This window comes from Thunnus thynnus, chromosome 10 (assembly GCF_963924715.1).
Source record: "Thunnus thynnus chromosome 10, fThuThy2.1, whole genome shotgun sequence".
Taxonomy (NCBI): domain Eukaryota; kingdom Metazoa; phylum Chordata; class Actinopteri; order Scombriformes; family Scombridae; genus Thunnus; species Thunnus thynnus.
Window position 1 is genome coordinate 9,922,538 of NC_089526.1, and position 23,076 is coordinate 9,945,613.

The window sequence follows — 23,076 nt, forward strand, 5'->3', positions numbered from 1 at the left end:
GCTCCCCCTTGTGGGACGATGAGGCATGGAGTCTGTGGCTGCCACAGTGCAGTTTCAGCTTATGATTTACATTTTAGACACCCCCATCTAGAGCGATTTTCAGTTAGTGAACTGTTGGGGATTCACTGTCCTGCTCAAGGACACTTTGACTGAACGGATAACTGTGGCACAGACTGGAGCTATAAATTCAGGGTTATGCTGTCATGCTGTAAAATGTGGAGTTTTTTTGAGGGAGTGGGGGGTGGGGGGGGTTAGTCCGAAGTTTAATCATAAATTTGTTTCATTTCATATCCCTCTGAGGCTCATATTCATGTGCCATTTCGCTAAAGGGGGTCAGTGCACAGAGTGAGACATGTGTCACCTCACCTAGCGTTTACAGCGGGGGTTGCACAAGGACACTTTGACAGGGATGCACACACACACACACATCTCAAAGGACATTGCAGTTCATTTCTGTGATGATATGGACTTATGAGGGCTATCATGCCTGACCCCTTTCTTTTCCCTTGTTGTGGAGAAAAACTGTCATCACCACAGTGAGCAAAAAGAACGGCACCATCATAAATTTGTATTCACTAGGAGATGTTAAATAATTGTACCGTATGGCATCTCCCATGTCATTTCAAACTGTGAAATGCCATCAGATCTACAAAAAAATATGTATGGCTGCTGAGCCAGACTGAATTTAAATTAAAATTGGATTAGGATTACATTGGCCATCTTGTGGTATTACGTTTTTCTGCGCAAATCTACTGCAGTCTCCTGAGTAAAATCAACACAGGCTCCATCCACACTCGAGTCAGGAAAGCTCACTGCTGCAGTTTGACACACACACACACACACATACCAAAACAAGCATTCATCAATACAAAAAAAAATGCCCTATTTGCACCCAGCACACTTGAGTTATGTTTGCTTTTAATTTATGCCCCCAAAGGGATGCGTAAACAATTACAATTACTTGCAGCGGTCACAGTAAATCACGGTAAATTAAACAACACGAGCAGATTTACATGCAAATTGGCCAAGAGAAGGTGGCCGCATCAGCGTTTGAGGTTTACTGTGTGTGTTTCAAGACTACAGAGTGCCTTGTAATTTCACTCGTTTAGACCATAAACAACACACTTCACTCCAAAGACGGCAGACACAATATAGTATACAAAGTATTGCATTTGTGAAATGGTAGGCAATGCTGTAACCTTTTCTAGTACCAGGTACTCAAATGCACTCCATCTCCACTCATTACAGTGCTAGACTACCGTGAAGTGTCTTCAATAGTGAGCAGCAGGACTGTTCATCAGAGGTGACGTACAAGTGGGAGCAGGGGATTGGGAGACTGATGGAGCTGTGATCCATGGAGCTGTGATCCAAATACACGCTCTGCACCTCCACAACAAGCCGAAGGAACAGATTTATCTGAATAGAATCAACAACAGCACCCGGTGTACACAGGCACCATGCATAATTAGCACTATAGACAGTGAGCAGAAATATGCTCAGACTGCAAACAGTTCTGTGATTCAGAGGAACACCAAAATAAATAGGTGCTTTTGTGGTCTGATTTACTGTCAACGTGTGTGAAGATGTATTGTACTGAAAATCAAAAGATCCTCCTGTTTGGTGGATTGTATTCATTTTGAAATAGTAGAGCTTTAATAAAATCCTCATTGTGCATTCTGCTGTGAGTAGTCAACAAGTGATCTCTGATGTGATGAAAATAGGACAGCCAATGCACCGAATCTGTTCACCAGTAGACTCCATATGAAAAGAGCAACAATTCTTTATTGTTATTAATAACATTAAAGGGTATTTGAACAATTCATAGAGCCCAAAAAATTTACAGATCCTTCCTGCAGAGCAAAGATAAATACTGTACTTGTACATTCTGACATGAATATTCAACATCTGTATAAACCACTGTATTTACAAGCATTCATTTTCCAAAAGCGGTAAAGTAACCTCTTGCTCCAGATGTTTTTGTTGTTCGATGAGCTGTGTATTTTTTCTATTTGTTTCCAACTTTGGATGTTTATATAAAGCTGGTGCTAGTCTGTATTTCTCTTATTCTCAACTTACTAAAAAAAAAAGTTAGAATGTCTCCTAATACTTTCCAACTTCCCTATCTTGTCTGCAGCATTCTCCCCAAGCCCATTTGTTCCCAATAAGCCATAAGTCTTTGGTAAAGGTCACAAATATATAAGTTTAATTTTCTAAAAGGCCAAATAATTTTCGAACAGGGTAGTTTTTAGAAAACATTACTCAGACAAGAGTAAATAGTGCATTAGTTTGGGGAACTATTTGCGGTGGAGGATTAATACACATTTGGTGGCTAGTGAGTATTTACAGCACGATGACTGTCTATGTTAGACTCAAAATAAACTACAGTGCTCATGTTTATCGTAATAAGGGAACATGTCATCCTGTTCAACAGTGTGACTCGCTGATGAGTTTTTAATACTTTTGGACAACAATGGAGGTTTATGGCACAGAGATATAAGATATATCAGGTTTTGGCTACACAGACAACATTTTTTTGAAACATTAATTCATAATTGGTTGTATTTGTTGACAATAAGAGCAATACAGAATATCATATATGGATTCTGGGTACACTTGATAATTAATGGCAATGATATCAATCAGTACAACTTAAATAATCAACTTTACAAGTACATCCCTGAGTTTAAAAACTAAAAACAATATAAAACCAATAAATACATAATATGTTAAAGTAATAATGACATTCCATCATTTTTAATGTGCTGTCCATGACCCAGCGCAGACAGTAAATTGTTACACTATGCTTTTTCAGCAGAAAGCGTGGCAGCTCAGGTCTTTGTGCTGACCTCATTCATGCACGGGTGTGATTATTTTCCAACTCATTTAAGTCACATAAAAGCATTTAATTAATAAGCGCCCATCCATTCGTGGGGTCCCCTTCATAGTTAGCTGAGCATTGCTTTCGAGCTCCACTGAGGCGAATCCCCTTAATTGAGAAGTGTCATGAGAGGCATCTGTAAACAGAATGCACAAAATAAATAGTTCCATGTACATCAAGACCACCCCTACAGCTAATTTCTTCTTTCATAATTGTCACCGTTCCCAGGGGCTAAGTCCATCTCGTGCAGGGTCTCTTCTCATTTACCATCTGTCACTATTAGATCTTCTTAAATGTCTAATATATTCATACAAACACCTCAAGTGCATTTGGCCAAGGTAGTGTTGTTCAGTTTTGATGATGAATGGATGAGGGGATGTAAGCTTGGTCAGGAGCTATGGATCACTGAACTTGTCTGCTCTGAGGAGGCTCTTGGCAAAGTTTGATGCATGACCAGTGCTCCCAAAGTCAAAATACAACAATACTACATGAGGGTCTGGGAAACAGCGTGTGTGTGTGTGTGTGTTTGGAGAGGAGGGTTGCTGATGGGGAAACATTTTGTATGAAAACCTTTTCGTATATTTTACTTAATTTAATAAATTTCTCATGACAGCATCTTAAAAAGGGTAAATTAAGTCTCGTACTTCAAGAGATTTTGTCTTTTGTTTCTAAGAAAGTAGGACTTTCTTCAATAAAGTTAGGTTTTATCATCCCGATGGGAGATGTGTTCATTTCTATTATTAAAAAAAACTGACTTTAGTACTGAGATACCAGGTTATGACAGCTTGAGTGCAGAACCTTGTGCAGTCAGTCTTGCTTGGTGGTTTATTGGATCACGTCTGTCAGCTGTTTGTTTGTGTCAGTGGATACGGGACAGTTGTAGAGTGTAGTATGCTGACATCTGTCATCATCTTGGTCTCCCTCTGTGAGCCTGTTGCTGGAGAGACACAACAAGCCCTTCATTGCCAACATGTCATGCAGAAGAAGAAGCAGAACCTCTGACACACAATGCTACTTCTAAAAACTGCCACTGTGTCACAAACACTCAAGACTAAATACGTTTTCATGGCATCCAGAGGACTGTCAATCGTAAAAATGCAACATTCCCTTAAAGCTGCTGTCAAGCTTCCTTCAAGAACAGACACAGCCACAAACTATGAAGTAGACAGCGCAGGTAGAAGTGGGTCTATAACGCTGTACACAAGTACAGCATGGAAGTATGACATGATATGACAGCTCTAAGTACAATCGGAGAGAGCCATGTGCTGGAAATCTGTACTATCAATAAACATATGGCATCTGTTGGCTGCAGTTTCAAACTATCATGCTGTGTCTCACTCACCTGCCATGAGTGGGTGAAGTGGGCAGTGTTCCCATGACCTCGGGCATGGGCATGGGCATGGGGATGCCGGTGTGCAGTGGCATGCACGTGGCCGTTACCATGATGGTGATGACGGTTGACGGGCATCGTGGCAGGATGGCGCTGCACATTGGACCGCTGTTGTACTTGTAGGTGTCGTTGAGCCACGGGTATATTAACAGGGGGTCTGGGGGGCTGAGGGCCCCTAGTTGGGGATTTGTGCTGGGTGCGCTCTTTGGGGAGGGTTCGGAACTGTGCAAGGGGGATAACAGGAGGCAGAGTTGGTGGGTGCTGAGCTCCAGCAGCAGGAGCTTGAGCCTGCTGTCCAGGGTGAAGCAGGGCAGCCTGAGTCTGTTGTTTCCGGTTCTGAAATATTTGAGCCCTGTCCGTGTGTGCTTTAAGTGTAGCCCGGGTTAAGTTACTAGGATTAGGCTGGGCAGATGGGTGCAGGACTGGAGCAGTGCCTCCTTGGCGAGGATGACTGGCACCATGTATGACAGGCTGTGTCTGTGTGCCTAGACCTTGTGGTGTTTTTTGGATTGGTGCTGCTCTGTGTTGCTGGGCCATGTGTGCCTGTGGAAGGTGATTAGGATCAGCCAAAGCTCTTGTATCTGCACCCTGTTGTGTCGTGGGTCCTTGTGACACAGCAGAGCGGCCAACAGAGGCCTGCTGGCTCATGAGAGGCAGTGCCTGAGGGTTACTGCTGTGTGTGGCTTCTTGCCTGTGGGCAGTCTGGCTACCAGGCGGACCTCTGATGTCTTGCTGAGCACGCTCTCTTTGTGTGTGGGGGCTTCTATGTGTGTGGTTATCAGGCTCAAGCTGTGGCACTCTAAGAGTGTATGGGCTTCCTAGATCGGCTGAGCGGTTCCTCGTCTGTCTGTCCAGTGTTAGTGTATCTTGTCTGGTTGGAGGTCTGCTCCGGGAAGTGGTTTGGCTTTGAGTTTGAGGCTGAGATCTGTTAGCCTCATGCACAGGAGGATAGTAAGTATAGTCTGTAGTGGAAGAGGTGAATTCAGGTGATGTCTGTCCTCTTTGAAGCGTGCCGCTGGGATATGCTGGTGTCCCTCTGAGGCGATCCCATGGCATCTGTCGACGGGAGGAGTTGGCAGCTGCATCATGTCTCTGTGAGTTTCTATCAGACCTGTTATGATGCTCTGGATCCTGCTGGTAGGTCTGTGTGTTCGCATTTCGCTGAGCGGTGTTGTTAATGTTATAGTGTGTGTATCCCGTTGGGATTGGTTCAGCCTGAGCTCGATGACCTGTGTCTATGTGGTTATTCGGCCGGGTGTCACTCGGATAGGACTGCCCACTTTGCATTCTAGGATTTGATTGCCCTGTTTGTGTCAGGTTTTGTTGGGTTTGTGAAGCATTATTATTGGCTGTAGCGGTAAAAGGAAATGAGCTGTCCTGCTGAGTCTGTTGGCCATTGGTTGAGAATGAGTTTAGATTGACATGAATGGTGGGCATTTGTGCATTGTTGTTTTGCTCGGCAGTTTGTGGCAGCGTGTTGAGGCTGACGTGGACTGCCGGTGGCTGGGCGCCGCCCTGGGCAGTGCCAGCCTGTATGAGAATGTTAGGGTTTTGCTGCTGTGTGTTTGTGAGCATGTTTGCGTTCTGAGCCTCAGTGTGTGTGAAAGCCGGGTTGTCAATGCCATTGTGTGGGTATGAATTGGTGTTCTGAATAGCATTGTGTAGGAGGCTATTTGTGTGGGTACGACCATTGTGTTGGTGCGTGTCAGAGTTATGCATGCCGTTCGTCGGCAGTGTCTGTGGGTTGCCAGGGCTTTCACGCAGGCCTGTGTATAAGTGGTCAGGGTGGCGCGTGTGTGTGTTAAGGTGATGGAGAGGGGGGTGGAGACCTTGGCCCAATTCCCTTGCACCATTAGGTTGTGGATCAGAGGGCTTAATGGGAGCAGATGAAAAATGAAGGGAGGGAGAGAAGAGACAGCAAAACAAAGATAGAATTAGGGGGTTAATTTGTGAAAAGCCGTTTAGCACCATCACATGGACAAGCTAAAGACAAAATCAATAGTGAATCATATATAAACTTTACAGTGGCTTACTATAGGCCTGGGATTTGTATTGGTCTTCTGCACTACCACAGTATCCCTTTGTCTTGGCTGTTCTGTAATAATAGAAATAAAGAAATATCACTTCAGTGCAAGAAAACACACCAGAGCTCTTATGTAAAGGCTAGACTGACACAGACAGCATCAAAAAGCATTTTTCAAAGCGTGTCTTGGCAAAATAGAACTATGCTAAGAAATAAATAAGAAGTGGACAAACAAAATGTCCACAATCACATACACAGACTTACCCCTCCTCCTTCGCACAAGACAGAAGATGAGGAGCGCGATGATTATGATCAGCAGCAAACAGCCAATCACAATCCCCACCACTTCTCCTGCATTAAGACATATGTCTGAAATAGAAAGAATGCTGTCAAACTAGGAGAACTGATAACGATAATGAGTCTAGAGTTTAGACAGACTTGAGGAGGAAAAGAAAAAAGAAAGGAGAGGAGGAGAAGATTCTATAAAAGGATGACAAAGTAATAGCAGAGAAAGAGACAGAGGGGGAAAGAAATGAAAATAAAGGGAGAAGAGAGTGTGTATGTGTGTGTATGTGAAAGTCACTGAATGACTTTGACCACATTCTCACCAGATCAATCTCCCAGGACACATTCTGTCCCTCTCCTGTCGCAAAGACAGATACAGGAACCGAGTCCAAAACTAACCGTCATCATTATCAGTCACTGAGAGGTCAACGTCCACCATAACTCACCTACGATGGCCAAGTCTGTCCCCTGCTCCGAGGTGCCCCCAGTGATGCCGTTTCTGGCCGTGCAGACATATCGGCCGCTCTCATTAGACGAGAAAGTCTGAAGGCTGAGCACTCCGCTGTCTGGCTGGCCAGATGTGACTGGTTGCCCATCACGTTGCCATGAGAAGAGGGCAGGGGGCAGTGAGTCAGACAAACAGGTGAGACGCACCGTCCCTCCCGCCAAAACATCACCGCCTCCTATGCAATTTTTTGGGGTTTCCTTGGTAAGTACAGGGGTGTCAGGGCCATCTGGTTTGGTGATGATCAGAGGACATTGTTATCAGCATCACAAACTTTTGGTTCAAAAGTGCAAGAAAGATTAATCTGTTTATTAATTTTGGGATACATTCACCAAATTAAAAGTAAGAAAAGTCTGGCTAAAGCACTTTGAACTTGTCACCATATCACTCAGCTAATGAAGAAGTGCACAGAGGACTTTCTGGTGGGATCATAATAGCAGCCACCTCTTGAATGAACATGTGTCTCAACAAGTCATGGTTACAGGTGAATCAGATTGGCAGGTGAGGGGCATTATGCATTCAAAATCTTGCACAGAGGCTAAAGAAAATACTGCATAATGAGGAGACACTTCCCAGACAAATTACTGCAGCCTGCTGTTCAACATAGTTTGTTAGTAAGACTAGAATTTGCATACTAACCTTTAAAGTTTACCTTGACTTTTATTTCAAGCTATATACAGCAAAAAAAAGTAGTGCAACAGGTCTCTGAAGTGCTGAAGAGATAAGTTGTTGAACTGATTAGTAGATCAAAAAAAAATTTTTTTTAAATCAAACAACAGCCTTTGATATTTGATTAATTCAGGTAGCGGCACAGATGGTGATCAATTTGATTAAAAATTCCAGCTCTTCAAATGTGAAAATATGCTGCTCTTTTCTTCTTTTATATCATCGTAAATTAAATGTTTCTGGGTTTTGGATTGTTCGCCGGACAAAACACACCATTTGAAGATGACACTTCAGCTCCTTGAAAGGTGTGAGGGACATTTTCCAACACTAGTTTTATAAGCCTTAATTTAAAAGCAGGACTGCAAAATCCCCTCTGATTTTGACATGACATTGATTATTCACTCTACATGATTAAAATAAAGTCTGCTGTCTAGCACGAACACAGGAAGTGGTGACTCAAAACTAAAGTGCGTTACATGTCCGTCAGTGCATATATCTGTGGAATGAATAGTCTCAATGGAATTTACCAACACTCATGATCTGATGTGTGTTTCATTTCAGTAAAGAAACCTGTGTTAGATGCTAGAAGACAGGGATGTTGTGGATATTGTAGTGTGCCACTGGGGTGATGTTGGGAGTGTTGGGATAATACCGTGAGACTGTCACACCAGAATTAAGGCTATGATCAAGACAAATCAAGAAGCTTATGGAGAAATGTCCTGTATCTGAGTGCAATTCAGCACACTGTATTCAGTGCAATGTGGATACGCAGATAAGCTACTGCTATTTGCAGTGGCTACAGCAGATTAGCTGCCACTTCAATCAGTGCACACTCACAGTAGACAGTGAGGCTCTGGGTGGCGGTGCGGGCACTGACAGGGTTGCTGACAGTACATGTGTACTCCCCGGTATCAGCCCGCCTGGCTGGGTTGATGACCAGCGAGCCACCTGAGATGGTGATCCTGGAGTTGGCGGTGATGGTTTCGCCTCCTTTACCCCACTGGACTGTAATCTCTGTCCCAGCCGTCCATGTACACCTCAGAGAGATATTTCTCCCCTCCACAGCCACTGAAGGTACAAACAGACTAACCCCGGCCACTGCATCTACAGAGACAGTAAAAAATAAAAGATTTCTGCAAAGAGCTGCAAAAGCAGAATTATCCAGAAAAGATTTCTAAAGGCACCATTAGCTAGAGAGCATCAGAGTGTGAGAGCGCTCACTTCAAAAGTTGGAGTGACAAAACAATAGAGTGCAGTTTTATGTTTCTGTTGGGAATAATTTGTAATCAAAGCAAGGGAGAGCCGAGAAGGGACAGGATTCAGATAGAGGCACAGATGTTGAATAAGAGGGCAGACGGTACGAGTGTTAGCTGAGATGCCTCTTGGCGGGCAGCCTAAGTTAAATAATTGGAGAGGGAGAAGAGGGGGCGTATGGACGGAGGAGGCTGTGACTAAGAGAGAACCGCGGCAACAGCAACAGCAAACAAACAAAAACAGTCAGACAACAACCAGATAGCTCTAATCACTCGCATTTTTGTTTCCGCTCGCCTGTGACTCAGCAGCAGCATTTTGTATTTTAGGATTTTATCTGGCTCTCATTTCCAGAGTAAGTTATGAGTGAGTATGTAGGAGGTTGAGAGGCATGCTCAAGAACACGGCTGCTGCATGACATGAACTCGCTGTTGTGCATTTGGAGGATGTGACCTTTCAGCAATAATAGACTAGTGCTTTTAACAATTTGGTCACCCTGCCACCCCATTAGTGCCGGTGATAACAGGGATGAGAGAGACTGTACGTCATCCCTCCAGCGTGGGCTTATGACTCAAAATAAAGAGACACTCAGCTGTTCAGGTTCCATTACAATACTGTATGTAAATGAATGCAAATCCTGTATGTACTGTATGTAAATGTAACGCTACATTTAAACTGGTACAGTATCAAACATCTAAGAGCACGAGCGCTGCATATCAAATGAGTTCTAATTAGCATAAAGCCCTGAGCCACTAACTTCATCCCCTCCTCATTTTTCATTAATTTTACCTCGCCTACTATGGGTCACTAATTTCATTATACCTCCCAGACTAATTCTCTTACTCCCCAAATCCTCCAGCTTCTCTCTTTACTCCCTTCTGTTCCTCCTTAACATTAGCGCTTCCTTGAAAACCTCCTTCTCCCACACACTCCAGTACCCCTCCTACTTTCCTTTACTTCCCCTTCTCCTCTTCTTCTCTGTTCAGTGAACTTACAGGCACACTTCTTTATTTCTTACCAAACACTCTCAGCTGTACTGATCTGGAGTTAGTAGACAGGCCTGTTGTAGCGGAGGGGATCACCTCCACCGTGTAGTTCCCTGCATCTCGGAGCTGAGCACCTCCAATTCGGAGCTGAGTGGCAGTGATAGAGACCCTCCCCTGGAACTGAGGCACCGGGTTAACCACTGCACTTCCTCCGGCAAACAATCCAAGGGTGATTCCTCCTTGGTACTGCCATGTCATGGATAGGACCTCAGGCACCGTCAGCACTGTGAACACTACATCAGTACCAGTTTGAACCAGCAACGGGTCTGTCTGGAACTCGATCTGTACAGGATCCTGCGCCAACACATTGGCAGAGAGGACTAAAAAGAAAATAAAAGGAGAGAAGCAGTGGTGCAAAGTAACTGTGAACATTTACTCAAGGACTGAAACACAATTTGAGCATCTTATACTTACAGTATTATTTAGCATTTCCATTCCATGCAACTTTATACTTCTACTCCACTACATTACAGAAAGAAATATTGTACTTTTTACTCTAATTTACTACCTGCAGTAAAGTTGCCACATACTTTGTAGGGCTGCAACTAACAATTATTTTCGTTATTGATTAATCTGTTGATTATTTTCTAAACTAATCGATTAGTTGTTTTATATATAAAGTGTCAGAAAATGGTCAAAAATGTTGATCACCACTTCCCAAAGCCCAAGATGCAACTTAAAATGTCTTGTTTTGACCTGACCACCCCACAGACATACAGTTTACTATCATAGAAGACTAAAAAACAAAAAATATTCAAATTTTTGAATTGAATTTTCTGTCAATCGATTAATCAATGAATCTGCTAAATTTTGCGGCTCTAATACTTTGCATAAAAAGTATATGATGAGCTTATAAAATACAGTGTATTGTTAAAGATCAAACAAGTGGTTCCGAGGTCTGTTTCGCTTGTGAATCCTTACAATAAAGTGTCTACTTGGGGCCCCTTTATTGTCACTTTTCAGATGTTTATGAGCTTTTAGCAAAGTATTTTCCCTCTCTAAATTTCTCAGATGGTTTTACTTAAATGACTGTTACCCAAACAGGTCAAATAATCTAATATTTGACAAAAAAGCAAAGATAAGAGGATCATTTTTCAAAAATGAATAGAATAGTTTTTTCTTCTTTCCTGCCCCATTAATAACTGTTCTGACTTTCTACTTTCAAATAAAGCCGGTCAGACGCCACAGACTTCCTACATGCACATTTATCTTCTTACCATCAGATGATTTTGCCTGTAGGCCTCTCATTGTACAGATGAGGTGAATGGATGTTTGAATATGTTATGCAAATGTGCATCTACATCAAGTTCAAATCAAAGTAGCTTAACGTAAGTTAAAGAAAATTATTCATATGAATTCAAAGTATCAAAACAACAAAACGGTTATAAAAGATTATCAAACTAAGAAGCATGCGGTTGAAAAACTGTTTCTCTGCGGCGTCTCTTTCCTTTGTCGCACCTGGTTCAGTTAACCTCTTGCTGCACCACACGCACACTATGTCTTAGCTGGTATCAGTCTCAGCCGATCAACCACAGCCAAAATATGCTTAAAAAAATGGCCCCAGCAGTAACAAATACAGTATATTCAGGATCACAACCCATCCGCTTTATCTTGTGAAGCTTTAGGGGCCCAACACTTGGTTGGAAACCACTGGATTAAACTACCTAACTGTATATGAAGTAGCTAAAACCAGCTACAACTGCAGCTTCCAGGATGATGCATCAGAATTAACAATCTAATAATTTTATACATAATATGTAAAGTGCAGGGTCTACTAATACGTCTGTACATTTTCTTCAGTAATATTTTGAAAGCAGAACTTTTACTTGCAATTGAGTATTTTTACGTAACGTATTGGTACTTTTACTTAAGAGAAGGATCTGAATACTTCCTTTTACCACTGCAGAGAACAAAATCTATACATGCACACTGACTTGGCTCAGGGGGTAAAAACCCATTAGTAAGATACACACTCCTTTGTCCCTTGTAGATTTCACGCCATGTTTTCTGGATTGTGAGTGATCCAAAGCTAAACATCTATTTTGTGTTTTTGTTAGCTCGTCTTAACGTAAGCCGCGCCGAAATATTTGCTGTCTCTCTTCTCAAGAATCCTTGGTGCATAGGCAATCTTTCAAAAACACTTATGTAAAGAATCATTGATTTTACACATTCAGGCATTTCACTGTTGTATACTGTTTGTCCGTTTGTACTCTGTATGTGAGTGGAGATGGAAAGAAATTGTTCTCCAACACTTTGTTTTTGTGTTTGGCTGCCAGTCCCTCTTGTTTGTGTTGGTATTACAGACCCAGGCAGGGAAACCCAGGCTGAATTTTCAATGCCCTTTTTACTGGCGTATAAAGCTACCACGCAAGAATGCTCTGGCCAATGAATTATAGTGAATCAAATCAATATGGTCCTGATCAGTCTCGCTGGACTGCCTTCACACAATTTTCACAGGGGAGCAGAGTATAAAATGACAAGAGCCAACAGCGAGATGGATTGCATTCAGCTTCTCACACTGAGTTGTTAAAGACAACAACAGTGTTTCAGTGCCCGATTAAAAATATCAGCAGCCTTGTTGCTTTTTTTTCAACAGAGACACAAAGATAAAGAGTCATGAATCAGAAGGGAGGAAACACCCATGGGTGACTCAGAACAGTATCGATGTGTTCATGTACTGTTGGATTGTTTTTACAAGGTCACAAAAGCAATTCAAATAGCTCCAGATATGATGGTATGATGGTAAATTTATTGAGTCACAATGAATTTATGAGTATATAACTGATATATAACTATGTAAGTGATTTAGTCACAGACATGCTTGGAATAAGCAATAGCAGAGAGCCAAGAAGTCATGTCAGCAACTGTTGTAAATCTGAACTGAATCCAAAACCATAAATATTACAGCCCGTTCTCACTCCCAACTCATCACATACTGACGCTTGGTCAGGATTACTTGGCGTCACATTTTAACGCACTGGTTACACCTTTAGCGTCATTTTTCAATGTGCATTGTAGTTTGATAGACTTCTGTAGAACTAGCACAACGTCTGAAATAGACGCTGTGAGACCAATGACATCTATGTAAAGAGATTAATTTCCATAATTGGAGGTGGTGGGTTGGATGAAACTGGACTTTGCTGCAGGAGACGACTGTTCCCTTCCCTTCCATCCACACTTTTTAAACCACGAGTTGGGACAGTTTTTAACCAAAACCATGCTGTCTCCCTAACCCTAACCAAGTGGTTTTTGTGCCTAACCAGACCTTAAGTACAGCGTTGTCACACCGTAAAATATAATTATTTTTTAAACAGTGACTTCCATGATACTGCACTTTAAGTTTCTGTAGGCGGGTCTCATGGGTGTAACTGTTCATTCCCTCTATTTATTCCAAACCAACCACTGTTTCTGGAAATGTAAAAGAAATATTATGCACGCTTAAAGAACGTTTGCCAGAATCCTATCCACCAAACCGCAGGCGTTTAGAACGGAAAAAGCAAAAGCATTTATGAATTGTGTAGGTTGAGTCACAATTTCGCAATATCAATTTCCAATAGACAGCAGCGAAATGAATATTTAATTATATGAAAATGTTGCTGATTATTACTTTAATTATTATCTTTCATGCATGAACAACAAGCCTTAGTTAATGAACAAATTAAAATATAATTTACATTCCCGGTGCTAATTTTCTTTGCTCGTCTTGCTACTAATAACAAAAGTAGATCTTTGTTGCTTGATCTTTTTCATTTTTATTCACCCAACACTGAAATCTAAAATTCTGGATGGGAGACTTTGATACAATAATAGATACCCTACTTCTTTCACAGCCATTATGCAAGGTCTTCAAAGACACTTTGAGGATAAGGCTGGTATTCTTCTATATTTTTGTTCGATGTCGACACATGCAATGAAAAGACCGTCTCTCAATACTTAATTTAGATCTCTTTCAGCTCAAGGCTAATCTCTCAAGAGTCCACCATAAAATCACATCTGTATGTGATGTTGTTGTCATTGAGTTAATGTGACATTCCTACTTAATGTGTGAAATTTAGCCTCAAGCCCACTGGCTCCTAATGAAGACGTCATTAAAAACAAGTCACAAATACATAGTTTCAGTCTTTCAGCTGGTTATTGTTTTTAGCAAATGTTACAAACAGAAGTAAACTGCATTTGTTGAGGGACTATTTTCAGCTGTGGAGTAATACACATTAAGTGTTCTAGTGAGTATTAACAGTAGCAGAACAGTAGATTTAGGATTGATTCAAAATAAACTACAGTGGCTGTCATGAGAAAAAATGTCACCCAGAGCAACGCTGTGGCTCCTGGATGTGTTTTTAATCATTTTGGGGAAACAAAGGAGGTCTATGGCACACAGGAATAAGCTATATCAGGCTTTGGCTGCTCAGATAATACTTGTTAGTAGGATCAATTCATTGTTAGATTTGGTGTTTGCATGGGATTTGATGATAGCAAGAAAAATGCAGTATGTCAACAGATTTATCCTTTAAATTATGCATGTGCCAATAACCAGACCCCAGTGACACAAGAATATCTTACACCCACATTACAGGCTTTCTCCCTCAATTTATCTTTCTAAAGCTTTCAGTTAAGAAGGGATGAAGGGAGCTTTGAAAATTCATATTTATGTTGCCTTTAACAGATTTTTTTAAAAATCTTTTGAAATTATAAAGTCTATGATCTTGTCTGTTTTTATTCAAACACATTCATTCACATTCATATTGACTATTTTGTGATGAATGCAAGCTAGTTTGGGTCACGTGTACTTTCCCACACAATAGCGAAGTATCAGTATTGGTAGTAGACCTATTGTTCATGCATGAATAACAACCATACAGTAAAAACAGTGAAATCGCCCATCCCCATCTGCAAAATACCAAGTGTCATGCATGAATAGAAAGAATAGCCTCCCAGTCACTCTGAATAAGCATGAGAGCTCAGATGTAGAAGCCTGGGAGGAGTCCGTGAAGGCATCACGTCACTCAGTAGTCAGTGCACAGATGGGAATGCGGCCGCGCAGGTTTAAGACCCCCCCACAGTACAGACTCTACGCATACTCTTTAGAGGCTCTTGTGAGCTGTATGAACCGTTTGAACATTACTGTCGGAGCAAGAGGAGAGGAAACTGTCAGTGCAAATTGTTTTACCTGCCAGTGACAGACTGATAAGGAGCAAAGGTTGTCTCATGTCGTCAGTCAGGCCGCTCTGCAGAGAGATTAAACTCTTTTAATATACACAATTACTTCTTCTGTTAAGTCTGACAATTTTTTACACAGTTTTGAAAGCAGAATTTCTCCAACACAAAAGAGAATACCTGTTATTAGCTATTATATAGCACGCCATTCAATTCAGTTAATACCTGATTAAAAAAACAAACATAAACACTCTCTCCTGAGCAGTGATAAAGAGTTAGCTGTTTAAAACTCACCAACGTACTTCGCCCCTGCCTTCGTGATCATTTTTGTACTGGAATAAGACTCAGTATCAGTTTGTTTTGCTAACTAATGTGTGTTCTTCCTGTTTATCCACTATTACCTGACAGGGACACGCCTGTTCTCTTAAAGGGCCAGCAGCCCAGTATTTTCAATAGACCGATACCGTGTAGGTAAGTCACTATTGGTCAAGTTCAATGATAACATATATATATAGACGGGTGATAAATTAAAGGAAAAACCAGTACAGGCCTGAATGCTGCACTCTTTTACTCACTTATTTAACAGATGTCATGATGACCTTCATCCTTATGAATTATGCCTGATGAAGGTCTGAGAACCAAAACGTGGTTAATAAAGTGAGAACAAGTGATGGATAGATTATTTCCTTTCCAAGTCAAGAGTTTTTGATCCTACGCACCTGTCACTAAGACTTGATGGTGTGCAAGAACTTTTCTGATATTGCAACCTAAATTTAGTGGAATAAAAAAAGTACAATTTTCCATTTCCATTTAAGCACAGTACTTAGTTTCCACCACTATACTACCTTTTTCCTTGGGGAAGTGTTTTCACTCTTATGAAACTCATATATAAACACACTGACAGCAGTTATGCAGAGACAATATCACTTTCCAGAGACGATATACACACATACACATTTTATTTTTTCAGAATGGTTTCCCATTTGACATTCATGATGTTGCTACGTTACATGGCAGCAGTGATCTGGTGAAGCAGTTGATAAAATTATATGGAGGTAATAATATCTTTATACAGTCTATTCTTCGCTTAATTTGTTCACATATGCAATGATATGGATTAATGTGAACCAAAACCAATATACATAAAGGGTTTTGCATATGGAGCCAGAAGCATTTGATGATGTCTGCTGAAGAAACAGAGGCTAAGGCAGAAGGCAAAGCGTCCATGCTTTTTCGGCTGATGTATTAGTGCCACCCGCTGGTTAATTCCAGATAATAGCACTCCTCTGCAGATAAAGAACTCAGTGCGAGCCACAGCTGTGAATCCCCTGATTATTCATAAACTCTGTGAAAATACAAATGGATTTATAATCAGTTTTGAATCACTCGTTATATCGGTGCCCCAGGATGCTTTTTCTGTAGTGAGCAACTGCAGAGCTAGCCCCTGAATAAGTGATGTCATTATGTTTCACTGCTCTGGTAGCGTACAAGAGGTGTGTGGTTGACAAAACAATCTCATCTCAAGGTCTATTTAGTAGCTGTTCTGACAAGATTTCTTTCAACTAAGTGAGGTTTAAATTTAGAGTTTTACATGTTAGAAAAGGCTTGAATATGAACTTAATTTGTCTCATTGTCTATGTAGCCGACTGTGAGGGTTTTCTGTTCAATTTCACAGAACTTTCCCTGGGGAATGGGAATTAAATGGCTGGTTTTCCCCGTTACGTGCTTGAAGGTTTTGCATGTAGGAGACAATTATTGGGGGAAAAAAAAAAAAAAAAAAGAATGGAGTAATTCATGTATTACTCCTTTTTTACAATCCAAAGCCAAGACAATATATTGTGTCTGCAGGGCGAATAGTGTTTGTGCTGGATAAGAAGCCTGCAGTACAAAGCCCATTTCATAAGACAGAATTCCAACATTGTCACTGGTTTCCCTTCAAAAGAATACCATTGCATTTTATCTCTGTTTACCAACAGTGCAACAACAGTGGTGTGAAAATCAAAATCGAACATGCTGCATTGTTGTGGGAGCATGTGCTTGGACACAGGTCAGAGAAAGGGAGTGTGTGTGTGTGTGTGTGTGTGTGTGTGTGTGTGTGTGTGTGTGTATGTATGTGTGGAGGGGAGGGGGGAGTGTCCGGGATAAAGAGCACTGATTTAACAATGGAAAGTTGACTTATTTAAAGCACAAAGCAGAAAGAAGCCTTTACTGTACGGGAAAGAGGGGAAGTCGGGGCGGGGAGGAGGAAACTGGACGCTTGAAAACAAGGTGACGCCTACGTGACTCACTGACTAGACCTGAAGAGAAGAGAAAAAGGCCAGACAGAGGAGAAAGTCCTCACACATTTAGCTGTCCTTCTGTTTCATGTCAGTCAAGTGCTGCAGTAACGGCTGCGGATCTGGTACTGTCATCATTAACTAGATTGTTTCTTACAATGCAATGGCAAACGTTTATATTGTTTTACTTTGGGCCATAAATCAGCTTGCAGAGTGAATTGCGCTGCACCTTAACCTCTGGGAAAGTAAAACAGAGTGGAAGAGCTCTGTCTCGGCTTTATTGTTTGTCTCAACTTTGCAAAAGGTAGGTGAATTCCGCTCTGGGGGTTTTTTGATGTGGACGACTTCAAGGTAGACTGCAAAGGGAATTCCAGGTTATATTTAATGCATGCAGGTTGGGTTATGTTCCTGCACTGCTATCAGCATTTCCTCTGTGTTTTGTTGTAGCAGCTGTGCTTGAGGGGGTTCATTTTAGTTTTGGCAACAGACCCCGTCCCTGTTTTGTTCCAATTTCGAATTCTAGTGCAGTCTGCGCTGCCAATACTGTTGTTCTTTGGATACTTCACAAATAAATTAAGAAAAAAAAAAAAAAAAAAAAGAATACCCTAAACATTTGGATTACATTTTTTATAGGAGGGACATGTTGGTTTAATTGGTTTTGCTTTCATTTTAATTTCACATTTTCTCTGGAGGTGGTGTTATTATTCCTACTGCAGTGGCATCCCTGCTGCATGAGTACAGAGGAAATAGTGTGCTGTTGCTGAGGTCATGGACAAATTCTTCTCTCTGTTCTCTGTCTACATCAGCAGGTGTTATGGATCTACAGTATTTCCTGTGCTGGAGAGTTGCCCCACTGCTTCTTTTGAGTAAGGATTTTTTTGTTGTAACCACAGTCTTAATGATTTTTGGGTAAAAAAAAAAAAAACATGCTTGAAAACTACAGGAGGAAAACAAAAATACAATACAGAAAAACAGCCCCACTCCATAAGACAGTTGCATATTTGTATTCTCTGAAGACACAAAGAAAGATCACAGCAACATTTAGATGAACCTGGATGCCAATGTAAAGGAACTGGAGTTTTCCTTAAATTGCATTTTGCGTTAATTACCACACTTGCATCATTTGCATCTCCTCCATCCTTTGCCTATCAAGCCACAGCACGGTGTAGACACATGATTAATACTCCTTGTGGTAAATGCACAGAGGCCTACCAGGTCCACTGCAGTTTTGACACAGATTTTAGGATATTGATGTGGTTTGATGGATATCACATTAGGCATGGCTGTCATGCGCTATAAATCATCTGTTTGACATTGTTTGATGGAAACTGGCCATACATATTCATAAAGTACATGCTGAGGACGGAGATAAAGTATTATGCCATTGTTTGTTTTATTAGCTTTCCATTCTACCCAAACAATGAAAACCTTTCAAAAGCCAAAAGGTCAAAACTGATGAATATAAAATACTCATCCTGTCCAGCTGAATAGAAATGCATACTGTATGAGGCATGTAAGCACCAGACAGTGATGAGTATGCAATAACAAATGTCCCCATCTCTGTCCTCAGTGCCATGTGGGCTCCAGTGTACGTCAGTGCACATCCTCAATGAGGGGCCCGTCTATGTAATCCCCGGTTCCAGTCTGGTTCTCCGGGCCCGGATCGAGTATGAATCCCTGGGAGAGGTCTCCACGATAACCTGGGAACGGGAGCCCGAAAGTGGAACTCCCAAGAAAGAGACACTGGCTACGTGCCCTAGCGGAAGCCCCAAGTGTGCTGTAACAAGGCCAAGCGTTCGTGTGAACGTGGAGCAGCAGGAGATGACACTTCAGATCAGTGAATACCGCAGAGCAGACAGCGGCGTGTTCGCTGTGACTGTGACAGATCACGCAGGAGCCAAGACCACTGCACACTGCATTGTCAGGGAATATGGTAGGTCTATGATATACAGCATGTGAAGGAATTTATTGTGAAGTTTATTTGTCCACATTATAGTAGCACTGAAGCAGTTAATTAATTTATCAATTGACAAAATTGGTCACTAATCAAGTAGATTAACTTGCACTTTTTTTGACTTAGTACATAATGTTCACAGTCACACTATCAATTGATCCTGGTCCCCATTTTATAGTCTATATCATAGTGTATACAACAGAAGTTACTTTCCAGTATTTCTGTCCTCCAGATCAGTGGTTCTCAAAGTGGGGTCTGGGGACCCGCAGGGGTCCTTGAGGGGGTTCCTGGGGGTCCCCAGCAAAAAGGGGAATAATTTATTTTCACTATAATTCCTATTTTCACTATAATTCCCCTATAATTATAATAATGTATGACTACTTTGGTCATTGGCTTTATACATTTTCTGTAATAAAACATCTAAAAACAAAAGATCTTATCAGATGGGGGTCCATGGTCTAATTTGTGTCACTTTAGGGGTCCTTGACGTGAAAAAGTTTGAGAACCACTGCTCTTGATGCCCCAAATATGTGGAAAAATCTATGACATTACCTGGTACTCCCCGCCCCCAAAGTGTGAGGCAATGTCGTGTTGAATGCATTTGTTCAATCTAAAACAGAATATTAAATTGCTCTTTATGTAATTTATCAAATACAAATGCCAACATTTGAAAGTGCCAGATTATCCAATGTGACAATTTGCAGTTTTTTTCTGAGCACTTTAAGGAATTACCTACTAGGTAATTCCTTAAAGTGCTCAGGCTTAAAAGTTGAGGTTTAAAAGGTGCATTTTCTTTACCTTGGAAACAATAACCCCTTTGGATCCCTTTGTTTTTTTTAAACTGTTTTTCAGCCTAAATAAAATATGGGAAGACGAATCAGGCTATGTGACATTGGAATTACCATTTGTCCTCATTTCTTGGCATTTTATGGAGTAAACAGTCATTAATCGCAAAAATAAGGCAAAAGATTTAAAATGTCCCTTAAAACGTCAGGCAGACTATTCCAGGGGTTTGGGGGAGTAATTAACGAAGGCTGCCTTTTAGTTCTGACCTCAAGAACAGTCAAGAGGTTTGAGCAGCACATGAACTGTACATGATTCTGTCCTCCACAATATGTATGGGCAAGGAAAAAGTCATACATTAGAAAGGTCAGTGGATGTTGGGGCTGTTAGAGGCAGCCAAGAGTAACAAAGTGTAAATACTGTTTTCCTGCAACATTTTGAAAATCTCATGGAGGCAGTTTCTGTAGAAATGTGGTCTTCGATAAATCTCAGAGTAATGATATAAAAAGCAGAAATATTTCAAATACTCATCAACTGACTATGTTCTGGCCTTTCTAGTGTTAACACTAACAATTACCAACAGCACAGTATAATGAATGTGCTTTAATTTCACACCAGCAGGCATTGTTTCTCTCTGATGGTGGATGTCTCATTTAATAATGAAACACGTGAAATTAAATTTGCCTAAAGGCTTTGTTTCTGTGCTTCTAGATGATTCCGGTCTCGTCGTAGCTCTCTAGTTTTCCGTCAAAGCTTCTTTGCTTTAACTCTCATCTGTCTGCTCCAACACTATCAATTCATCAGCTCCACTCCTCTCTACATCTGCTCTCTCAGCTTCCAGGGTTTTCCATCATCCAATTCTCCTACATTATGCCTCTCTGGTCTCATTATTGTCTCTGAAACTGAGCCAGTTTCTCTTGACAGCGTTAAACGTCCCTCATGATTCTTTGTCTTAGACCCTCTTGGACAGCCATGCGCCATTATTCTTATTTTATAACAGATAAATGCCCACGGCTGAGCACTTCACATGTCACCATCATCTCCTCTTGTTTCTGCTTGGCTCTGAGTTTTTTACCTCCGTTCTTATCGCCTCTTTTCACTCATATCCTCACCTCTGTTCGTCTGTCTTTCCAGAGGAAGTGCACCACGTCTCAGTCAGCATCAACGTGTCTCACTCAGTGCTGGTTTGCGGCGAGGCCTGGGGGACTGACCCCCACTTCAGCTGGCTCCATGAGAGAGTTGCCATCACCAAGTCTGTGGGAATGGTCTCCAAAGATGGAACGACATTGTTTGTGACCATGGCTCCCATTTGTGGCCACTTCACCTGCATGGTCAGCAACAAGCGGAGCCACAGTTCTGCCACCTACATTGCAGGTTCGAGTTGACTCTTACATCTGTGTTCCTCTGTACCTTTGCATGAAACCATTAACACTGCTCTAATGTGTAACCTAAGTGCAGCAGTAAACCTTACTCTAAGTTGACCTAGATAATAATATGATAGAGCTAAGGGCTCGCTTGTAATGACAAACCTACAGATAATTATCACCCGACTTTCCCTCAGCTCTACAGAGCATTTTAGTATCTTTAAGCTCATTGTTTTGGATTCAGGACAGCAACTTCACAGTTTTGGTTCACTCACTGCATCCTTTCCAGGTGCAGGCAGCTGTTTAAAGCAAAAAAGCTCAAAAAACCTCTAGCCGCTACAGAAAGGCAGAGTTAGCGGCTACCTGGTGACATAGTGGAGCATTTAACAGCTAAAGAGCCAGATATTTTTCCAGAAGAGCTGCAATGATTACTTGATTAATAGTTGATTACATACTATTTGATTGATTAATCATTTTGAGTAATTTTTTAAGAAAAAAAATCCTCAAATGTTCTGGGTCCAGCTTTTAAATGTGGATATTTTATGGTTTCTTTAGTCCTCTATGATAGTAAACTGAATGTCTTTGGGTTGTGGACTGTTGGTTGGCACAAAAGACGACATCCGAGGATGTCATCTTGGCTTTTTGGAAACAGCAATCAACATTTTTCACCCATTTTCTGACATTTTATAGATCAAACAACTAATTCATTAATCGAGAAAATAATCCACAGATTAATTAATAATGAAAATAATTGTTTGCAGCCCTACTCACGAGTTGGTGGAGACCAAAAATTATGCTAAAAGAAGAGTTACATGTGTCTGCTGGATGTGTACCTTTTCCTAACACATTTGCCATATCAACTTTTTCAAGGTGATAATATGTCAATGTTGTGTGTACAACTTGCCACAATTCCCCCAAGTGACCAAAGTACAATCTTGAGGTACTTTGTTTACACGTAGTATTTCTATTTTGTGTTACTTCTAGGCCACAAAATTTCAGTATTCTTTCTACTTCATATTCATCTAACAGACACTTGGTACATTTTACATCCCAATAGCGTGCATGCAAATAATTTATTGTAATTGATTAAACTACCCGGTAAGGATTTAAAATTAACTCCCTCACAACCAGCTACAAAAGTATACATGCTGATTACACCTTAATGCATCAGTCATATTGATCCAATTATACATTATATAATATAACACACTGAAAGTGCATAATGAGGACTTTAAACTTTCATTCTTTAAGAACATTTCCATAATACTTGTGTACATTTGTAAGTATTTTCTGCATTAATGTAGAGATGTACATTTATGCAAGTAAAATTTGTACATGCGGGATCTTTATTTGCAATGGAGTATTTTCCAATTGTAGTGTTGCTGCTTTTACTTAATAAAATGATATATTCTCCGTCCTCCACTGACCTATCTAAGCTCATTGACATCTTATTTAAAGTCAGTTCAGAGCTCAGACTTTGTTATAGCATGCCTTGCGTCGA

General features: G+C 41.0%; 2 protein-coding genes across 6 annotated transcripts in view; one reads left to right on the forward strand and one right to left on the reverse strand.

Moving 5' to 3' along the window:
• si:dkeyp-97a10.2 (uncharacterized) overlaps nucleotides 1–23,076 on the forward strand; it is a 30,071-nt gene that overhangs the window by 3,234 nt on the left and 3,761 nt on the right. For 3 of the 5 annotated variants that reach the window (XM_067600872.1, XM_067600871.1, XM_067600873.1), the window contains 3 exons: nucleotides 18,281–18,340; nucleotides 19,045–19,407; nucleotides 21,346–21,585. In XM_067600872.1, the coding sequence (XP_067456973.1) occupies nucleotides 18,289–18,340; nucleotides 19,045–19,407; nucleotides 21,346–21,585 (655 nt within the window). In that variant the 5' untranslated portion in view covers nucleotides 18,281–18,288. Of the gene's footprint in view, nucleotides 1–17,484; nucleotides 17,779–18,280; nucleotides 18,341–19,044; nucleotides 19,408–21,345; nucleotides 21,586–23,076 lie in introns of those variants that run through there. The other 2 variants (XM_067600869.1, XM_067600870.1) reach the window with 2 other exon arrangements.
• si:dkeyp-97a10.3 (uncharacterized) lies at nucleotides 1,763–15,604 on the reverse strand. The gene is made up of 9 exons (XM_067600868.1): nucleotides 15,493–15,604; nucleotides 15,212–15,269; nucleotides 10,017–10,364; nucleotides 8,585–8,851; nucleotides 7,023–7,310; nucleotides 6,556–6,660; nucleotides 6,302–6,363; nucleotides 4,221–6,140; nucleotides 1,763–3,815 (listed from the first exon to the last, which is right to left on the reverse strand). The coding sequence occupies exons 2-9, from the start codon at nucleotides 15,249–15,251 to the stop codon at nucleotides 3,786–3,788; spliced, it is 3,060 nt and encodes a 1,019-aa protein (XP_067456969.1). The 5' UTR covers nucleotides 15,252–15,269; nucleotides 15,493–15,604; the 3' UTR covers nucleotides 1,763–3,785.